Here is a 15,570-nt window from a genome sequence, read left to right as displayed (position 1 = left end):
CAAGTGTCCAAGGTAGTAAGAAAATCCTTCTATGTTGCTCAGCTTATAAGCAAGAGCATGCCATCTACGAGGACCTCATAGGTCCACAGAGATCATCAAATCAATGTCCTTGGCCCTCATCAAACTCATCATCATACCCCCTTCAGTATGTAGCTGACCAGATACATGCAGTAAGTGGAGTGCCCACAAAGGTTCCTTACAAAAAGAATACACGGATTAAGCACAATGTCCTATGCTGATCATCTCAAAGCCCTGTCTCTTTACTCAGTATCATCAGACTTCTGAGAGCTGATCTTTGCCTGGCATACAAGACCTGTTTTGATGAGTTTTTTGCACATCTGCAAAACAAACAGCATAAGAAGTACTAGATTAAAACATTTAAATGCTGTTTGCAACATAAATAAAACATGTTGGAGAGACAGATATGTTTCTCAGAAAATTCCCATTCTCTGGAATAGGCTCCCCATCCACGTGAAGTAGAGTTACTTTCTGTCCCTACTTAAGCACAACTTGGACTATTGGATGGGTAATTGGAAATTCACCCTTGATCTGGCTCCTATGTCTCTGATGAAGCAGTCAGTAAATCACCCATTATAAATTATATATAAATCAAATTTGTGGGTCACATTTGGGTTGCATGGCTAGGCTTTTAAGGGCCCAAGTGGTTGTTAGCCTAGTATATACCTATGAACCTAAGAGTAGCCCTTAAATTCCCATCACCCTTCCTTTGTGCTAGCAAAGGAAAATGTTATTATAATATTCTTATTTCTTCAATCATTCTTTACTTCGCAAAAAAATATTTTCTTTCCTGTAATCTAACACTAAATGTGCCACATACAGAAAAAGCACCATTTAATAATTATTCCATCTGTTTTGTGTTTGAACTTATTTCTGTTTGCCTTTATTTCCTGCATTTGCCTCATCATCTGTTACATCATGAAGGATACTAACAGTGATAGAGTAATCTGTCATTAGGTTAGGTCACTTTTTCCAACTGCAGAGCCATTAAGTAAACAATGGCTTTTAAACAATTCCATTTAAATATGCTATATCAGTTACAGATTAACTTCATTACACCTCAGATAAATAGTGTAACCAAAAGTCTAAACACAAGCAAGGCTTTCAATCTTAGTTTTCTGTTGCAAATGAACAAGACAGGACAACTTATGGTTCTTTAATTTTTTTTCTTATTATAAATTAGGTAGTGCAGTGGTAGCGTTGTTGCCTCACAGCAAGAGGTTCTCCCATTCGATTCTCGGCTTGGGTTGGGAGTGCCTTCTGTGTGGAGTCTGCATGTCCTCCCCGCGGTCGAGTGGGCATTCGAAAGACATGCGTTGAATGCGCGTGCCTTAGTTGAAGGCTGGGCGTCGGGCTGGCAAATCGACACCATAAAAAACAACTGCCAATCATTAGCGGACCGGAGTTCCGCTGTGGCGACCCCTAACCGGGAAAAGCCGAAAGACAAACAGCATCAACAACAACAAATTAGTCTTCTTTCCCCTTAATCAAATTGTGAGTGTCACAAATAAAAAAATATTTTCATCTTAATTTTCTTACTTTTTGTTAAATATTTGATTTTGCATTTTTTCAGCACTTTATTTTCTGTAAAAGTGCATGTTTCTTCTGGTGTTTTGTTACAGCATTTTTGTATTACATACAGTGTTCTGTTGAGACAAGTCAGTGAGTTGGGGAAGGCAAATTAACATCAAAGACTCTGATTCTATCAAAAGTATTAAAAACTGTGAATGCAACACAAACCACTTCAGCCCAAGTAAAACCAATTAAATACAGGGATTGGATTCCTTACACTTGAATACTGAACTAGAGTTGTTAAGCAAAGTAATGAAAACTGTGGATTGATGCTGAAAGTCAAACGTAGGCATTCACAGTACTATTCCAAGCTAATGAGAATGAAAACCATAGTAAATAATTATTTCATCATAGGGATTTCTTTCTGTCACATTAAAATAACATCAGGGAGGTGAAGGCATTGACTGGAAAATAAAATCAAGCTACCCTTGGCAACCATCTTTCAGGCCATCTTGTGTAATAACAAATTACAAAATAATAATAATCCCTTAGTGTTTTTTGTCAGTTTTTGAAAAAGTTCTCCTTTAATCTTTCAAAAGATTTGAACACCCACCACTATTTTTTAATGGAAGACAGGCATTTTTTTCTAAAGGATAATTCCAGACTTCTAATATAAATCTTTTAGTAAATAATCTGGCAATTATAATAAGATTTGCAGTTACAGTTTACATTTCATTAAATTTAACTAAAATCCACAAAGAAAATTAATATTTGATCATTTGGAACAATGTTAATTATTTCCCACGTTTTACTAACCATTGATGAATTCTTGGCTGGACCACCAAACATGTTGCCATGTCCCCATCTGACCATAGTCATGCAAGCAGAGTTTTATAGTGAACTTCCATTTCACTCTGGATTGAAAAAGATATGCCTATAAAATTTTGCCATACAGTACAGTTTCTAAATGAATGAATCTGAGATGAATATGATTTCCAGATTTTAATATATTCTGTAAATGATAAGGAGTTTGATACTTCCTTCTCCCATTCTGACATATTTTTATGAATTTTTCAGTTATGCAGGTTTGCAGTTAATCTTAATAATTTTGATAAAACATTCTTAACAGGTTATATCTAGTCATTCAGGGAACAGGAATAATGAATATTTTACATAATCTTTCTAAATCTACTTGCAATCATTTTAAATGTAAAAATTACAAGAACTCTAAACATCTCTTATGGGTATCAAAGGTTGCCTATGTGCTCTACTGAAGTGAACCCTCAAAAGGTTCAGTTATTTGCCAAATGAACTATTTTCTGCTGGCTAGGTAGGTAGGTGAGATAGTCTTATCACGTATATCATACCTCATGCTGGAGGAAAGCTAACCCAAGTAGGGCAGGTCCCCCTCACCTAAGTCAGAATCTAAAGTTTCAAAGGAAACAGTATCCCTTTTTTTCGCAGACACAGCTTGTCGAATGCATCTTTGTCGAACAGTAAAGTGTGAAAAGGCAAAATAGGGAAGTGGCTTTTCAGCTAATTCTTTCCCTGGGAAAGAATTTGTTTGCCTGCTCTGCACAGTAGTGCGATCTCAGAGTTTGTATATTTAAGTAGGGGGGTGTGGGGGGCACAGCCCCCCACACATTGGGGGTGTGTGGGGGGGCATAGCTCCCCACATTCAGTAATGTTTTACTGTTTTTTTTGTTTTGTTTTGGAACAGAGATTGTTTTTCATTGGAAAATAATCGCTGTTCTGAAGTTTCGATGTAAGCTTTCGCTTACATGGGGTTGATTATCTGTTGTTCGCTCTTCTGAGCATGAAATATGATAATATAGACACCATCCTTGTGGGTGTTTTAGTTGGTCTTTGATTTGTCTACTAAAACATACAAGAGTCTGGACCTTGTCAAGACTCTCATGAATTAAATGATAGGGATATCTCATGAGGAGACCACTCCCTGTAATGTCTGAGTTTGAAATTGACTAACCCCTGCTGCAGACATCCGAGTTCCAGCTTACACTTTGAGTGTTGAAAATATATTTACTGACACCTTGTTATCATGGTATGAGACATTCTTCTTGTTTGCTAATATTTTTCAGCCTAAGACAACAGGAGGAGGTGGGACTGGGATAAATAAAGCAGTGCTTCACTGGGAATAGCACTCAAAGGTCTCATGATCACTAAAACCTAATCCTTCCTGGCCACAGTTATTTAATAACGTTTTACAACTTTCCATTATTTTATGTCTGCATTTTTTAGAGATCTTAATGTCTTAAGTGTACTAGTTGTCAGTTCTCTAACTAGAGTAAGAATGAATATCTCGAGTCGCAGTGTTATGCTTTTTTTTACTGTAGGCCAAATGCAGCAAAGTCTTTTTAATGAAGGTAGCACAGTTCTCAAAGGAAAAAAAAAATAACGGTTTTCTCCTGGGCAGAAAAATCATTGCGATCTTCCCTGGGAAAATTATGGCCCTTGCACACTATGTATAAATATTTAATATGTATAATCTGGAGCATTTCTCCCTGGCTACCCAAGATATGGGGACTCTGTACCCAGTCAGATTTTCCCAGTCTACAAATGCAATAAATAAATAAATAAATAAATGATTCAAAAGGATTGAGAAAAATGTACTGCACTTACCATGTAAACAACCCTTTACTTAAATATGCTAATGCTAAAGTCTCACAACTATGGGGAAAATAAAAAAATACCCTGCAAGGAGGAAAATACTAATCACGTGAACTGAGAATTCACAGTAAATTCACTTAAGTAGAAACACAAACAGGGAAACATAACTTCAGGAAAAGGGAGAACCATTGTTTACACGTGACCAATTCCTATGGATAAATAGTGGTACTTATTATTATTTCCTATTACTTCCCCCATACCAAATAGTCTCTTCTCACAGGTCTTGTTCCCATTCATTCCCTATGAGGGGTGAAAGCTGACTGGAGGGACTGTCATCCATGCAGCCATAGAGGGAGTTTGGCCTTGCAACATGACCTGATCCTTCAATATCCCTTATTCTCTATCTCTCTCTGTGCTAAGACGTTGTCTCAGTAGCTTGAGAGCCTGGATTCATCACCCCACATAATGGAGCTGCCATTTAATGTGGACACTAATTTCCCCTGGCCAAAGATATACTTAGTAGTGCCCAAGGGCAGATTTGTGGCTCACTACATGAACTCTTGATGCAGAAAGGAACATGCATATATTTGCATCTGCTCTCCTGGATGATTATGGCTCACAATTGATTTGCTTGGTGTTTGCATGTTAATGGGCCACTGCTGTCACAAGGTGGCCTGTGACACTCTACATCCACTAGCTGTCAGGATTGCAGTCCGCAGTGCTTTCTCTGTTCTTCCAGGATAGGTGTGACAGTCAGAGCCAGTGACTTCGACAATTCTCAGCCATCTCCCCCTGGAATAATCAAACCCAGATTGCATTTGAAACAGTCAGAGCTTTATCCCTGTGCACCATAGAGTTGGCTTAGTGATCCTAATAACAAACATCTGAAGGAATTTCACAAAAAGGGTAAATGGCATATTACTACAAACAGTCATCTTACAGCCATCATAAAGATGAACAAGGTTGCCACTGATGCTTGGCAAATTGACATTTATTTGCAATAGTTTGATAGATATTGGTCATTTGCACATATTTAAAAACTATACAAAATGTCCACATTAATGTAAATATATCCAAAAAAGTTGACAAAGGGATCAATACCTTTGTTGTTCATACCCAGGGGTCTAGCATGTACACTTACTGAGATATAACTGATGGGGAACACTTGCTTTATTGTTTTCATACCCAGGGGTCTAGCATGTACACTTACTGCAATATAACTTATGGGGAATACTTGCTTTATTGTAGCAAACATAGCTCTGTCTATATTCAAAACTAAGCATAAAAAGTCAGGATTAAGTCACGAGTTTTGACATCAATAACACTATGAATCTGAGTTTTCACTAATTTGTTGCTGTTTTAAGGTTCTTATGTAGCACTTTCACTAAGGAATGGGTTTTAAAAAAATTTCATCACAAACCTTTCATGACTTAACTGGCACTCCCATTAATGTTGTTAGGCAATATTTACTTCAGTTAGTCATTGCTATTTACAGTACGAGTTAAGTTTTGTTTACATGAAAACAATGTACCTGACATGTTTGCAGAATTTGCCTTGTACTCCGTTATTAAACTATAAGATATCACCACGAAGATATTTACAATACTTCACATTCCACGTTGGCATACTTTTGTCTGAGATGCGATAAATTGCAGTAGTGTAAATTATAATTGGACTTTTATATTTTGTGATCTGCATATTTGTAGTTTGTTCTAAGAGCTGCAGAGAAAGAGGACCAACAATTTAACTCCGAGTCATTTTGCCACCACACCTTCTACTACATATCCATTATATTCACCTGACTCAGTGATCTCATGTTAAACTGTATATTTAAAGATAAAAGTGTAATAGCATAATTCTGTTTTCATGTAGAGGTTATATATAAACATTGGACGTACCACCTTGCCCTTTAATAACATTTGTATAGATACAGGCTGTTTCTTCACTCAACAAGATGGTGCCATTAGTGACCAGTATAACATTACTTGTCGCAACCCAAAAATGTGACACTTTAAACAGCATCTCTTATTTATTTATCCTTTGCTTTCTTAGAAAAGCAATAACTCCCTAATTCTAAGAAATAAATAGACCTAGCACAGTTCTGAAATATTGTTGACCTCTCTACCGCTGTTCCCTGCACACTGTTGTATTACCTGTACACCTTGTGGATGATGCAAACACTCCTTTGAGTAATCTCTCTACAAAATCCATACAAATCTCATAACTAACATGTCATTCTCAGCAAACATCTTGCAGTACTGGGATAAATTCCCTTAGACATCCTTCCAAGGCCTATGAAGCTGCGTTGGTGCAGTGGTAGCATTGTTGCCTCAAAGCAAAAGGTTCTCCCATTCGATTCTCAGCTGGAGCGCCTTCTGTGTGGAGTCTGATGTCATCCCCGCGGTTGGGTGGGCGTCGAGTGGCATTCAAAAGACATGCGTAGAATGGGCGTGCCTTTGTTAAAGGTTGGGCATCGAGCTGGCACCTCGGCACCCGTAAAAAATCTACTGCCAATCATTAGCGGACCGGAGTTCCACTGTGTCGACCCCTAACTGGGAAAAGTTGAAAGAAGAAGAATAACAACATCCTTCCAATGCCTCTGAAACACTTTATAAAGTTTTATTATGACAAGCTCAAGTCAGCTTCTGTTTTGTCAGTCCGCTTGAGTGATGGAAAAATAAGCTTATAATAAGTTATCAGACAAAAATTCAAATGTGTAGCTAGAAAGTACAGTCAAACGTTTTTTCAAGTGACCTGTTTTTGTCATAATGCACAACTAATTATTTTTGCTGTTAAAGAATCTTTGCAGACTAAACATGAACATAAAAATTCTCTACCATTAAAAATACCAACTAAGTTACAGTTACATGACATAAGGTTCAAAACTTAAAGAAATTACCATGAAGCTTCTCAGGTGCTGAAGACTGTTTAACATCAGCCTTCTAGTAATTACATGCCTTTTAAAGAAAGCAATCCAGCTTGAAAGATCAAGATGCAAATACATACACAGGTCAAGCCAGTACCCATGTAAAGTACAATCAATTGTATCTTCTATGATTTGCACATCTGTAATCTGTCCTACAACCTGTCCTGATTTAACTCCAGGAGTCACATTACCACTGCCAGAAGCAATAAACCTCAGAGATGAAATATTAAATTTAAGGAGTGTGAGATGCTGCAACCCCACCCCAGATGAACAGCTTAATGTGGATGTTTAAGTTCTAGTGCATGCTTTTAGATCTACCCATGTGGGTGAGCCCAGTTCGACAGCCTATTCAGTGCTGTAGCCCCCATTCCCCTCTCCTGCTGTTACACTGCCATGTCATGTCTGAGTAAGCACATTAATCCCTTTATTTTGCATATCTTGGACCTCAAATAACTGATAATTTTGAGAACAAGGACACTACAGAGATATGTAAACTGTTATATGATACATGGCGAGACTACCCATTTAGTAATATAAAAATGATTTCACCTACCTTTTGAACCTCTTCTGTCAGTTTACGCTTGAGGCTTTTGGTTCTATTATCATTCTGCAGATCAGCCAGTCCATTCCTTTCAAGAACCCCCCCCCCCCAAATGCTTGTGTCATAAATTGCAATTTTTGTTTGTAACACCTTGAAATCTTTCAGTTTATACACAGAATTGTTTAGCTTACCTTACACTACACCATATGCAACCTGTTCAATCTATTATGAATGTTGGTGTTTGTTGCAGTCAGGGATTTCTATTTCCCTGATGTTTAGCAATTCTCAAGATTAAAATAATAAATTCATAAATTTAGGGCAGAAAAGCTAAAAAGGTAGAGGTGCTTATCTGCAAGGAAAAGACATTTTTCTTTCACTTTGTAATTTGTTGATTGCTAGTTTCAGTCTAGTGGGTGTCAACAAACAAGAAGTCACCAGACTATTTGTCAAGCAATAATCACATTTTCAAATGCTATAAAATTAGGGCCTATATTAGATCCGCGAAAGCCCGTTTAAGTGAATACGTAAACGTTGACACATATTGCGCGAACCGCGAATACACTGAACTCCCTAAACCGTGAAATTCAAAATCTCGAACAGGCATAGTTGGCCAACCCCACCACTCACTACATACTACCCACCCAAACAAAATAAATAAACAACACACATACACTAATCGAAACCCTACTTCTAACACTACACTAAACCTTACATACATTACTATCTATGCACTTACCTTAACCCGCACCCTAACCCTAAGGTCTGTAACTATCACACACTTACTTTAATGAGCTATACCCAAACAAAATAAATAATCCACACACACATACACTTAACAAAACCCTACACTAAACTTTACATACATTACTATCTATGCACTTACCTTAACCTGCACCCTAACCCTAAGGTCTGTAACTATCGCACACTTACCATACAGAGCTACACCGCAGAAGGGCCAACTATGCCGATTTGAGATTTTGAATTTCGTGGTTTAGGGCATTGAGGTGTACTCGCGGTTCGCGCAATATGTGTCAACGTTTATGTATTCGCTTAAACGAGCTTTCACGGTTCTACTATAGACCCACTAATTATAGGTCAGTTTGAACTACGTAAACATCTTTTGACTAGTAGTGTTTATTCATTTCGTCCAGTTTTTCTGTAAAATGACTACCACATTACATTAATGGTTCTGTAAAATCATACCTGCTATGAAATGTGTACATAAACTTATTTTGCAATAAGTACTGTAGACACTGATCAGTCTTTACACTTGATCATGAGGCCATGTCTTCAGCCATATCTGTGGAACTAGTACATTTCTTTTATCTTACAGCATAGTACTAAGCTAGCTAAATTTCAAAAAGTTGAAAAGATTGTGCTAAAACACTTCAGAAACACTCACCTCTTTCTCTAAAATTAATCTGTAGTAATATTGATATATACATCAATATTCTGAATCCACATTTAAGTATTAGCTTTCAATACTATTTCATATTGCCACGTCAAATAAATGGTCATTGTTAGATATTCATGATCCCCTCTTCATAAAGCAGAGATATGTGAATTAGCCAAACAAATTGTTACTACCTCCATGCTAGTTGGGTCGCCATCATCACAATCTGACTCGTCTGAGCTGTTCGATTCCTGGGCAGCATAAAGGAAAGGAGAAAAGAAACCAAAGCAGAACAGTTAGGTAGCTAATACACTGAGATATATAAGCTACCATTTGTGTCTAAATGTAGTGCATAGACTTGGAATCTTCTGTTAGTGAGGAAAATGGAAATAAAGTTGCAGGAGTTTGCTGTAGGAACACCAGCATGCTTTGACAGGAAAGAGGGAAGGTGTGATAAGGAATTAGTCAGCAAACAATTTTGTGAAAAATGGAAGATCAGTCCTCCTTTTAACACCCCCAAAAGATAAACATCAGGACACTAAATTATGCCTCAGTGGCTAAATTATTTCAATAACTATTTTGACTTAATTTTTTCACCGAATTGTGAGTACAGAAAATTAACATGGCCACTACCGTATCATAACTTTCATATGCAGAATCTCATTAAGATGTGGTTAGTCTAGTTGCAGTTTTTTTTTTTTTTTGATTTGACAATAAAGGAGAAATGCCAGCTACAGAAGCAGCACTATTCATTTATTTTCTGATACCCACTTTTTCCTATTTAGAGTCACAGCAAGGCTGGATCCTCACATGTCAAGTAATGTATTCAAGACCAACCAAGTTACAGTGTTGCCATGAATATCCAAACTACAGGCAGTAATCATAATTGCCTGCATATTGTGCAAGCTTACCTTTGACAGTCCACAAACACAACACAATCTTTAAAGCTTATGCATCTGAGCAATGCACAAGTGAGCAGTGATGTTGTGGGTGTGACAAACGAAAATTAGGCCTCTGCATTTCATGGAAGCCCTAATAATAGGGAAGTTGCATATTACAATGATTCATAGGTTCATAGATTAGTACTAGGCTTACTGCCCTTGCGAGCCATTTTAAGCCTAGCCAATTATCCCCTGTGAGATTCAAACCCTGTACTTTGTGTTTGTAAGGCAAACATCTTAACCATTAGGCCACCCTCCCGATTCAGAGATACATGCACATGATGGGCATGCATATCCATTACCCATGTTGTATCCTTTCATGCCATCAGGGAAAGCAGTTTCCCTAACTGGGAAGACTCTAGCTGTGCAGTTTAGTGCTATGCAGCTCTGGTCTGCTCAATGGGATGCTAATCCACATTTGCTCAACCTGTGTGGTAGGAGATTCAGAGAGATTTGGTAGGGATTTAGCGGGATTCAGAGATAATTATGCACATCTTTGAATCATAAATGAGCAGTACAACACAGTCAGAATGAAGTAAAACTTCTGAATGAGACAATGGAGTTGTGGGTCTCTGTATGTATCTAAAAATACTTGGGAGTTGTTAGAGTAGACTAATCTTTACTAACACTGTATACTAAATTTTGCAGTTAAGTACATTTTCAAGAAAATGAACTACCAGTAATTCTTTTACTACTAAAAGGGGAATCATTTATACCTATCCATGTTTTGTAACAATCTGTTACAAAATGCATCCATTTATTCTGTAAAAATTAAGGGCAAATCTATGCATTTGCTAATGCACATTTTCTAATATTTGCAGAAAGTATTTTGTTTCATAGCAATATATCTCATTTCACAATGCATCTTCAGTAAGAAGTCACATCTGTTACTGTACAATTTTGTTTGCCTCTTGTGAAAAAATCTACAAAGGGATGGTAAGTAGGTGTGCTGTGCTTAAGAATCAAAGCAAAAAGAAATGAAAAAAAATCAGCACCCTGCACATGCCAAAAACATATAGTAATAGGGTGTTTTTCAAGGAAGGGGATTCTACAGAGTTTTGGAATTTGGGGTGGTATTCAAATCCTGGTAGCCTGATTACTCACTTTAACATGGGCTTTGTTGCTCAGAATTTCCTTAGGCTTACGTGGACCATTCTCTGCCTTAGCATCACTTTTGTCTTCATTCTCCTTTTCAGCCCTCTTTCGCATACGCAGTGTGTGCCAAGAACATGACTTCCTGTTGTATCAAAAAATGCACCAGTCAGATCACAGAACATTAGAATCAGGAAGGATTTGGAAAGGGCACCATCCACATTAGAAAGATGCATATGGAAATTAACATGCATTGCTCATGTTCGATTTTTAAAGGACACTGTTAAAAGCATAAATTGTACAATTATTATTAAAAAACATTATCTTGCAACAGTCTCAACTAACTGCAGCAAAGACATCATGAGATATTTTAAAAGAACTCCATTCCATGATGACACTGTAACTTCAAGTAAAAGTCACATGACTGGCAGTCATATATGGACATACAAGCACATGACAATGTAACTAGCTAATTAGACATGTTGATACACTCACTGACTGACTGACATATAGGATGTATTAATTTGCCACTCCATCACATTGTACTCTCAAAGCCTCATATTGCTGCAAGCTTCCTTTTGCCTAGAGTTCAAAAGTATGAACAGTCCATTGATCTGTTACATCTTTAATGAAAGATGAAGTCTTTCCTCATAACTATTTGAATGATTTGCAGCAGGATGAGGCTAAACACTATAAACACTATAAGGTTAAACACTATAAGCAGCAAAATATGTGATACCAAAAAAAGTTACTTTTGAGCAAAATACTAAATAATTCTTACATGCAGACAGTAAATAGACGTTCATGTCAATTAAACAATATAATTTTTAAGTCACACAAGTGTGTTATAATGTGGCATTGCAGGATATGATTACTTTATGGGTAGAACGGTGACATGCAGATTTATCTTGCTTAACAGAAGAAGGAAACACTATTTTGGCTTTTGAGCAGTTTGTTTAGACAAAAAAGACGACCCCAGCTATTGCAAATTAATTACTTCTTCTAAACATTTTGTTAAGAGGGTAAGTCAACTGGTCACAAGAGTCCTTTTTCAGGGACAACCCAGGAGCACTGTCTGGTTATTTGACTTGTCATGAAGTAGGCAAACAAAGGTTGAAAGAATCAAACCCTGTACCCTTTGGTTACAGTGAGCAGCTTATTACCAGTGCAGAGCCTCAATTCTCTCTTCTAACTGCCAAGAGTGCATACCTTATTGCATGTCTGGTGTGATGTAACAACATTTGACAAGAATATTCATTTTTTTCTATTCACTTTTGACTGATTCTCAACTTGTCCTGGAATCCAAACCAGCAAAGTTGGTGTTGCCCTTATATGCATCTGTTTTTGAAGTTCACAAAGTAATACTCTCAGTTTGGTAAAGCCGTAGTTTTAAGAACACCACAATATTTTAAAATAAGGAGGAGACAAGGAATTATCTGCAGGTAAGGCATCAGCATATTTACAAAACTACGTGTACACTATGATCTGTTTGTGCTACCAAGGGACACTTTTCTTGTCTGTCATTTTTCTAAATTTATTTGCACATTCCAGAAATCTGAATTGATTGAATATTACATTTCTTTTTTCCCCACAATGATACTAGTATGTGTCAATCCCACAAAGGATGGTGATTAACTTTGTGTTGTCACAAATGTGAAAGGTAGCAAAGGGGTAAGGACAGCAGAGTCTATTGCTGTACACTCTATATTACTGTTGCATGCCGCAGGTGCAGAAAGTTTAAACAAATTTAAAATGGTGTGAAAAACAATTGGTTTCCATTTCAGGGGTAATGACATTTCAAGTAGTTTTAGTAATAAAAGCTACACTAGTTATACCCTAATAGGTAACAGTTATAAGATGTTCATTTGCAATTTCCATAATTCCTATTTTTTATTTCATTTAATATCCTTTATTAACATTTCCACAGGTAAATGAATAAACAGCATAGACATACACTGTAAAAAAATGACTGCATCCTTACACTAAAAGGAGGCCTATAAGGCAGCAATCTTGTCAAAAAGGGACAAGGCAAGGAAGTTTTTTCTCACACCCACATTCATGTAAACATACACACGCGCACAGATATATATACACACACACACACACACACACACACACATATTTTAAATAACAGAGTATGTCCTCTGAAATGGAGACAGATGCTGCTACCATGGCAGCATAATGTCCCTATCGGAAAGTAGGAGAAGGCCTTGTGCTTACAAATTATACCAACAGATAAATACAAATAATAAAGTAAGGAGACTTCCTTTCAAGAACCTGCTATAGCACTGCAAAATACTTGACTTTTTCTAACCCTTCTTTTTTTTCCATAACAGATGCCCATTTTAAGCCAAGGATGACTGTTTTAATCAAAATGTATTTTTCATCACAGTGACACACCTAGATTAACTGCTGTACTTGCTTGTATAAGAAGTCATTCAGTTAGCCTTCAAGTTTGTGTGAAACTACAATTTTTAATTTTTTTTTTTGAAACTGCAAATGTTGATTTCTGGAGTAATGAAAGGCATTTAAAGAAACAAATGACTCCCAGCGATGTAAGACAAGAAGCTTAGTGTGAAGTAGAGAGCAACAAAAACAGAGTAATGGAGAATACTGCTACAATGGAGAATGCTAGACACCACGGAATAAAAAGGCAGAGGTATAAAATGTCCTAATGGTTAAATAGAAAGTTTATATCAGCATGCTCAAAGATAAATATATTTCCAGCTTTTGACTTGAAGTGAGCTACAGCAGTGTCTATAAAATGAAAAAACTGTAACAAATGATACATTTTCAGTACCCAGTAACAAGTCTTAATTACTTACATTTTAAAATGAGTTTGTGAGTTGTGATTATTACTCTATCATAAAGTCTCTCCAGTATTTATATGAACACGTAAAACAGGCAAATGGGTACAAATAACAAAATAAATATATTTTTATGAAAATTTTCAGTATAAGGTTATGATGAAAATGATCAAGGACATTGGCAACCCACAGACACTTGCCCCCCTCCTCGTTTGGCTTTGTCAAAGGAAGGTCTTGCCTAATCAATGAAGTAGACTTCTTTGACAGGGTCACCAAGACTATGGATGAGGAGAAAACACTGCACTCTGCCTACCTTAACCTAGCCAAGGCATTGAATACAATACTCAGGTATTGTTGACATAATTTCAGAACTAGGCATAAATCCCTAGATATTTTACTGGTTCACAGATGGGACCCAAGAAGTCAGGATTGGTGAGACCACTCCCACAGGAGACCAGTCACCAATTGTGTACCCCAAGGTTTTGTGTTAGGCCCACTCCTGTTTGGCATCTACTTGGCATCTACTTATCAGAAGTTAAGGCTAATGTTGAAATCCTCTACCTCACCAAGTTCACAGATGACTGTAAATTTGGAGGTATCATAGATTCTCCCCCACGATACCAACATCCTACAAGAGGGTTTGACACAAACAAATAATTGCTGCCAGAGCCACGGATTAAAACTCAATGTGAAGAAATGTATTATATTGCCTTTGGGAAGTCGTCCACCCAAGCTAATTATTTATTATTGACACAACACCCCTAAGAGTTGACATGGTAGTTAGGGATTTTGGAACATATGTAGATACTGATTTAGCCTTCAACCAATGCATACCCAAGATAGTAAGAAAATCATACTATGTCATCCAACTAATAAGCAAGGGTATCGCATACGGGCCAAAGGAAGTTATAGTACCACTCTACTCAGTCCTGAACAGACCCATCATCAAATACAATGCCCCCTTTGGCACAAACTTAACCAGGTACCTGCAACAGCTGGAACACCCTGAAAGGTTTCTCACTAGGGAAATCCAGGGTACAAATACCCCATCCTACACAGATTGTTTAAGGCTCTGTCTCATTACTCAGTCTCCTACAGGTTTCTGAGAGGTGATCTTTGCCTGGCATATAAGACATCCTCAGACCCAGCTCTGATGGACCTCTGCACATCCACAAAATAAACAGCACCACGAACACTAGATCCAAAGACCTGAATGTTGCCGTGACATAAATAAAACATGCTGGAGAGACTGATATGTATCTCTACGTATCCCCATCCATGTGAAGCAGACTTCATCCCAGACCCTTTCAAGTGAAATCTTGACCATTGAGTGGAAATCATAAACTCAGCTCCCCCTTTGATGGGCAGGGGCTGATAGTAAGTTAACTAATCCCAAAATAAAATACCCCCCACATACACAAACATACAACCCTTAATTACCTCCTTACTAACATACCTGCCCTATATAGGCACCCAGTGTACTCAACAAGACTGGGTTGGGTTGCATGGCTAGGCTTATACAGATCCTGGTGTTCAATAGTGTAGTACAGACCTATCAACCTAGAAACCTATGAAAGATAAAATATCAAGTTCCAGTAGGTGGTACGGTAACACAACTGGACAGAGTGAAAAGTCCTAGAGGTATAAAGAAGAATGTCTGTTCAAAAGTTGTTTTGGAGATAAATGTGAAAACAGAAATAATTTGAGGTATG

The 15,570-nt window shown here is 37.3% G+C and overlaps 1 protein-coding gene across 1 annotated transcript in view; it reads right to left on the bottom strand.

The window, feature by feature from the left end:
- Window positions 1-15,570, bottom strand: part of KALRN (kalirin RhoGEF kinase) — a 4,346,166-nt gene that overhangs the window by 417,777 nt on the left and 3,912,819 nt on the right. The window contains exons 50-51 of the mRNA XM_044074926.1: window positions 11,064-11,196; window positions 9,213-9,269 (exon numbers count right to left, since the gene is read on the bottom strand). Of these exons, the coding sequence (XP_043930861.1) occupies window positions 9,213-9,269; window positions 11,064-11,196 (190 nt within the window). The remainder of the gene's footprint in view (window positions 1-9,212; window positions 9,270-11,063; window positions 11,197-15,570) is intronic.

The sequence above is a fragment of the Protopterus annectens genome, chromosome 6.part0 (genome assembly GCF_019279795.1).
Source record: "Protopterus annectens isolate FY-2018-M chromosome 6.part0, PAN1.0, whole genome shotgun sequence".
In the NCBI taxonomy this organism is placed as follows: Eukaryota; Metazoa; Chordata; order Ceratodontiformes; family Protopteridae; genus Protopterus; species Protopterus annectens.
The sequence above is the reverse complement of the archived record's forward strand: the minus strand, read 5'-3'. Positions and strand labels throughout refer to the sequence as shown.